At 45.6% G+C, this 6,256-nt stretch overlaps 1 protein-coding gene across 1 annotated transcript in view; it reads right to left on the reverse strand.

The window, feature by feature from the left end:
• The window catches only part of RALGAPB (Ral GTPase activating protein, beta subunit (non-catalytic)), a 52,064-nt gene that overhangs the window by 14,903 nt on the left and 30,905 nt on the right, over positions 1-6,256 (reverse strand). Inside the window, exons 16-18 of the mRNA XM_009076146.1 lie at positions 6,108-6,253; positions 3,563-3,714; positions 1,973-2,167 (exon numbers count right to left, since the gene is read on the reverse strand). Coding sequence (XP_009074394.1) covers positions 1,973-2,167; positions 3,563-3,714; positions 6,108-6,253 — 493 coding nt within the window. The remainder of the gene's footprint in view (positions 1-1,972; positions 2,168-3,562; positions 3,715-6,107; positions 6,254-6,256) is intronic.

A 6,256-nucleotide genomic window follows, 5' to 3' on the forward strand; every position in this document is an offset into this window, starting at 1 on the left:
TGGGTTAAGAACACATCATCATACACTGCAAACAGTTCACTGTGTGATAATTTAACAAGCAAGCAATGCAGGCATGGTGGCAAAGGTTTTGTTTTCCAGGCTAACTCCTCCCTGACCCTGAAGAGGATCCCCAGTGAGGTGCAGGCAATCCTCCTCTGCAGCAGGGAAGGACTAACCTACTTTGTGGTCTGTTCAGCAGTTGCCAGCTCAGTTTCACCATTAAAGGTAACTTTCATTCAAATTCATGCAGATCACTCTTTCTCTCCAAATTATCTCCAGGAAATCAAAGAAGATTGTCCAGCCACTGCCTGTTTAGGTGAGGCAATGACCATACAGAGACACAGGTTCCATGACGCTTCCATGATCTTCTGAAAAGGTCCCTCACAAACAGCAGCAATAAGAACAGTGGAAGGACAAGAGACAGTGGTCAAATGAAGACTGGGGAACTCCACATCATGGAAAGTTTTTCACCATAAGGCACAAGGCCACAGAGAAGTTGTCCTCACAGGTTTGCAAGCCCTACTTAGACAATGTCAGGTTGCACTCTCCTGGTCCAGATTCAGTGCTGGCCTTTTTTAGAGCTGGAGGTCAGACTGCAGAGTCCTGAGGTGCCTTTCTTCTTGCACAAGGGGTTGAAAACTGCAGGGATTTCAGTCTTCCTGACTTAAGAGGCCACTGATACCAATTACCTTAGATGAGGGATCATCATACTTCTATAGCTTTTCTTCTTGAAGGTTTGCATTTACCTTCTGTGCACATAAACCACTCAGTGGCACCATCAGGTAACCAGATCTCTATTCCTTCCCCAGCATTTCAAGGAAGTACAGGCTGCAGCAGAGACCACCCAAAGCAGCTCCCCACAGCCTCTCACTTCAGTGATCTGCCTCAGGAGTGACCTGACGTACTTGAGCATTACTGAAATTAATCTTGTAACTCAAAGGGGATTTGTAAGCAAGTTATGCACAGCAAGAAAAGATAATCTAATTTGCGATTCTAATAGCTTTACAGGATTCCTCAGTAATGCATTTAGCGGAGACAGAGTGAGGATGAGAATTGCTTAGCCATTCTAGCACGCTCTAATCCATTCCAGCCAAGAGCATGCTTGCTCCAGCACAGACTGAGGGTGGATGTCTGGAAATGGCTCCCAGCACCAGCCCTTCCTGCAAGATCAATTTTGTGATTCTCAATGAGGTCAGAGCACTTTGGACCACAACTCAAAATAACAACTTCTCTGATACAGTTCATGCAGTTCTGTGCAATCTCCATTTTCAAGACTAGGATCTGAGCTCCATCCTATCCATAGACCAGGAAAATGTATCTGTGGCAGAAGAGCAGATCTAACATTAGTCTTAAACTGAGGTAGCTTGTAACAGAATTTTCATATTCTCATATATTCTGTCAGGTAGTGCCACTGACACTTGAAGACTTACAGGGGGATCAGTTAATTCAGTTCCAAGCATCATTTGACTTAATGCCAGGTTTCTGTAATATAAATTCTTGCTAGCCAAAGTCTATGAGGCTGAAATGAGTTAGATTCAGCTGTGAAAGCCAACACCCTGCAACAGATCTCCCTTACAGGAGGTGTCACTGGCAGAACAGGATGGGACATGGGAAAGTTCTAACAGCTTCCAAGCAACTAAGAGCACCTGAGCTGGAAGCACCCACAGAAATATGCAGTAACAGGAGGAGACATCAAGCATGTGTTGAAGTGCATAGCATAAAGGAGATATCAACCATGTGCTGCCCACTTATCTTGGGTGAAAGGCTTAGACAGCTGCATGAACAGTAGGTGTGAGCTTGTGCATACAGGGCTATCAGTGGCATTAAAGTTATTCCCATCACTGAACCCAGGGCAATGCACACCCACCAACAGGCAACTCCTGAAGTGTCAGACAGACACTCAGTGAAGTACCTCTGTTTTGCAGCTCCATACAGAGAGTTTTAACCAGAGAAAGAAGGAATGGGAAGTCTGAACTTACTCTGCTCATTGCCTAGGGGCTGCTCCAGCATGGCCAGGATGACACTGTTATCCAAGACGAAGTAGCGGAAGCTGTGCTTGTTTATGGTGGGCAAACGGGAGTACTTGATCAAGGTGGTTTCATTCACCAAACTGCAGGGAGAAGCAGGGCCACTGGGGGAAGGAAATGCCCCGAGCAACTGCATAATGCTGCAGGTGGGAAAAGAGGTGAGAGTTATGACAGATTAAGACTACGAACTGTTCCACCCAAGCACAGACCTTCACTCATATTCTTTGCCTGTGTCTTGACCTAGCAGTTCCCCTATCAGGGCACCCCTGCCCTCACCCATCAGCTTGTTTTAAAAAAACCAGTAACTTCAGCAAAACATGCATGAAAACCTGCACAGAAGGGCAGCCTGTCTACAGAGTGAGTTTTTTCATAACCAGGATTATAAACACAGTAAGACATGAAAGGTTCCAGGTGTGATCCAACAGTGTCATCCTCCTCGGAGCCACAGCCTTGGGAGGCTCCTAGAAGCATCATTTCAAACCATCTGAAGTTTTCACCTAACACTGTTAGAAACTCAAAATTCCTATGGCAGGAACTACTGATAAGAGTTGTCCAGTGTCAGATGGAAGATCATATGATTTAAGTCAGGATGTCACTCAACACCAGCACCCAGACCAAAAGTGAGCTGTGCATTGAAGTCCTCCCCACATGCTTTTCCCCTTTACTCAGAGCACAGATAGCTTCATCTCTCTAAATGAAAACAAACGTTTGTAGGCAACAATAAAGGCTTGTCCACAGGTTCCAATGAGTAGCTGCCTTTCCTTGGAAATGACACAGTTGTTTTTACTAACAGTAGCATTTGTAACAGTTGGATCGCAGAGCAGAGCAAAAGAGAAAGCAGCTATTGCCTTCTGCAAAACATATTTATCCTCCCCATCCTCAATCTGTCCTGTCTGCCATTATGCTGTTCAGCCCATAGCACAGTGCTTTCCAACTTCTCTGGAGCAAATCCCAATTTTCCTCTCTGTGTTTCCCCTCCCCAACCCACACATTATCTGTTACTGAGCAGAAGCTCTCAAATATATTAAGCAAGCCCAATGCTGTGGGCAGAAAGCCATTCCATCCTGCTCCAGCTTACATCTGCTGCATGTGCCATTCCCTGCTGGCACACACGGCGTCTATCAGTTTCCCAATCAGGGTGAGGACACTGCATGTTGTCAGGCTGAGGAGAAGGAGGAATGGAAAGACAGGATCACGTGGGAAGGGAGGGAATTGCTGTCTGCAGAGAGGCCTGGCTGAGGACAGAACCTCAGGACTGCAGGAGGGTCTGGGCTTTGCTGTCCAAGGAGGAGAGCAGGCAGGAGGGGAGAACAGTGATCACAGGGATCTGTTTTCTGTTAACACCTGTCATGGGATGGGGGAGAGATCTAAGGCAAAGCACAGCAGAGCCCTGCACAAACGGCAAAGAGAGGGAGCTTCTGGCTAACCTATCAAATGCTCTTGCTACATCAGATATCAGCAGCTGAGAACTCCCAATTAAACCCTCTCAGACAAGGCAGCACTGAACAGCAAAGGTGCTCTGACAAATGACATACCACGTTAGTGTAGCTTCAGCAGCATCCTTCACTCTCATGGACGCAGGGTTTGGCTCCTTATCCCCTTTGTACTTGACCTCCTGCTCGCTGTTTTTGGATTTACTTCCGGAAATGCCAAGCTCCACAATCTCTAACACCTCCTTTAAGCAATCCTAAAACACAAGAGGAACCACCTTAACGCAGAAGTACTCGGATAAACATCTCCAGGACCTCAGGGAAACAGTGATATACTGTTGAGCAAAACAGAGTACTGCTGGTAATATGAGCTCAGAAATAAAGGCAGATGATTATTCTAACACTGCTAGAATAAGATCATATTTGCTATAGGACTGGTATTTTCTCCATCTACAGATGTCTACTTATGTTAGTATTCTAATGGTAGAAAGTGCTTTGAATTAATAAATACACACAACATATTCCATTACATATGTACCAAATTGCCAAGAGGACTATTATGAATGCAACTGAAAAATGTAAATAGATTTAAAAGGAACAATAAATGCAATTCTGGGAATCTCTGCAGAGAACTTTGAATTTAGTTCTAAGCATATTAAGAATTAATTCACCTGGAAAACTGCAAAAAATCCTTTTCCAAATCTTTCAATTGCCAACAGCTTTCACAAGTAAAATGTATCACAGTATCTAATTCAGCAAGAGAACAATTCTAAAAGTACACAGCAAAAGCTTCAACAAATCTGTTACAGGAAAGGCCAACACTCAGTAGAACCACAGGTGCGACTCAAGTGCTGTGCACAACAAAAATCATCTGCTGAAAATCTCTGGATTGCTACAACAAAGGTTCAGGTCTCACGGGCTGAGCTGCAGAGTAACAGTGCAAGGGGTCAGTTTGTTCCACCAGAGACCAGAGCTCCAGCCTTGGCCTGCATCCTTCCTTGATACATCATTGATACAGAGTAAGAGGTGAAGAGGAAAATCAAATGCTCTGACAGAGCAAAACAGTGCAGCACTGAGCTGCAAAGAGTGGCCAGGAGGAATTGCAGCAGGAGGTACAGCACCGGCAGCAGGTAAACAGTCAAAGCAAATCTCAGGGGAGGCACTTGGAAAGCTGCAGTTCTAATACTTGCAAATGCAGGGAAAGATGACTTGGGGATAAGCTACTCAGTGTCCAGCACATACCACACCCAGCATGTAGCACTGCTAGAGTGGTGAGTGAAATAAAAAAGATTCTGAAGAAATGGAATAAAGCATTATGCAACTGATTAAACCCATGCTGTGCCACACCCAGGGAAACCATCCTGTCCTACTCACCTCCTGCCATGCCAGGGCTCCAGAGCACAGGCAGAAGGCATCTTTAAATAAAGTCCTGCTTGTGGGGTTTCAATTCTCATTCAAAAATACATACATATTTTCATGTGTGTTATAGAATACATAAACAAAAAATAAAGACACATAATGCTCCATCCAAACTACATCAAAATATCACCAAGTTGGCTCTGGACCAACGATGAAAATAGGCAGGTTTTTGAATGTTGTTTTTTTAAAGCAGCAGGGCAGAAGGCAGTTGGAAATGTGCCTCTTTCATTTCCTGCTCATGTCCTGCTTCCCAAGCAAATTCCATCACGGACTGAGCATGCCTTGCTCAGTTTCTAGAAAACTGGCTGTGTAGTGAAACAAACACTGATTATTAACATCGACGTAACCCTGTTAAGTCTAGAAGATGCTTTAGTCAGGCAAGAGCTGAGAAATGAGAAGAGCCACAGCTACCTGCAGCAGGTAACTATATAGACCCAATTCCATATTTCTCTTTTCATTCTCCTTTTTCCTGCTTTCTTTTCTTCTCTCTTTTGCCAGTTTCACAAAGCAAGAAGGAATACCAAGACATTCATAGAAATATATAGATAATTTTAAAGCCAAAACCATTTTTGGTTAATAAAGAGCAGAACTGAAAATTCACAAGCATTTTACACAGAAACTAGTTCTGAAATTCCTAAGAAAACCACATTATTTGAAAGTATCAAGAACAGACAAGCTGGGCATGAAAGGTATGTGTCTGGGATTGCTGTTACCCTGGGCAAGGTCCTACACCTGGGTCAGGGCAATTCCAGGCACACCTCTAGGCTGGGAGGATAAGTGGCTGAGAGCAGCCCTGGGAGGAGGACTTGGGGTGACTGTTGGTGACAAAATCCCCATGAGCTGCAGTGTGAGCTCACAGGCCAGAAACCAACACATCCAGAGGAGTGTGGGCTGCAGGTGAGGGAGGGAATTCACCTGCTCTGCTTTTGTGAGGCCCCACCTGGAGTGCTGCACACAGTTCTGGTGTCCCCAACATCAGTAGGATGTTTTTTCCTGTGAGGGTGGTGAGACACTGTCCCAGGTTGCCCAGGGAGGCTGTGGCTGCCCCAGCCCTGGCAGTGTTCAAAGTCAGGTTTGAGAAAGCCTTGAGCAACTTGCTCTGGTGGGAGGTGTCTCTGCCCAGGGCAAGGGTTGGGGCTGGATGGTCTCTGAGGTTCATTCCAACCCCTTAACATAGTATGAAACTATGATGACAATTGTAGTGCTCAAGGTCTATCCCCCAAGCCTCTACCTTCTCATCCAGCATGTCAGGGTGCTCCGTAAGCCACACACAGAGGCACTGGAAGGCTGCCACGATCATGGAGTGCAGGTCCCGGGAGTGCAGTGGGGCCGGGCGGCTGCACTGGTACACGATGTAGCTGCACACGGAGCTGATCGCTC

The sequence above is a fragment of the Acanthisitta chloris genome, unplaced genomic scaffold (genome assembly GCF_000695815.1).
Source record: "Acanthisitta chloris isolate BGI_N310 unplaced genomic scaffold, ASM69581v1 scaffold8296, whole genome shotgun sequence".
NCBI classification, from domain to species: domain Eukaryota; kingdom Metazoa; phylum Chordata; class Aves; order Passeriformes; family Acanthisittidae; genus Acanthisitta; species Acanthisitta chloris.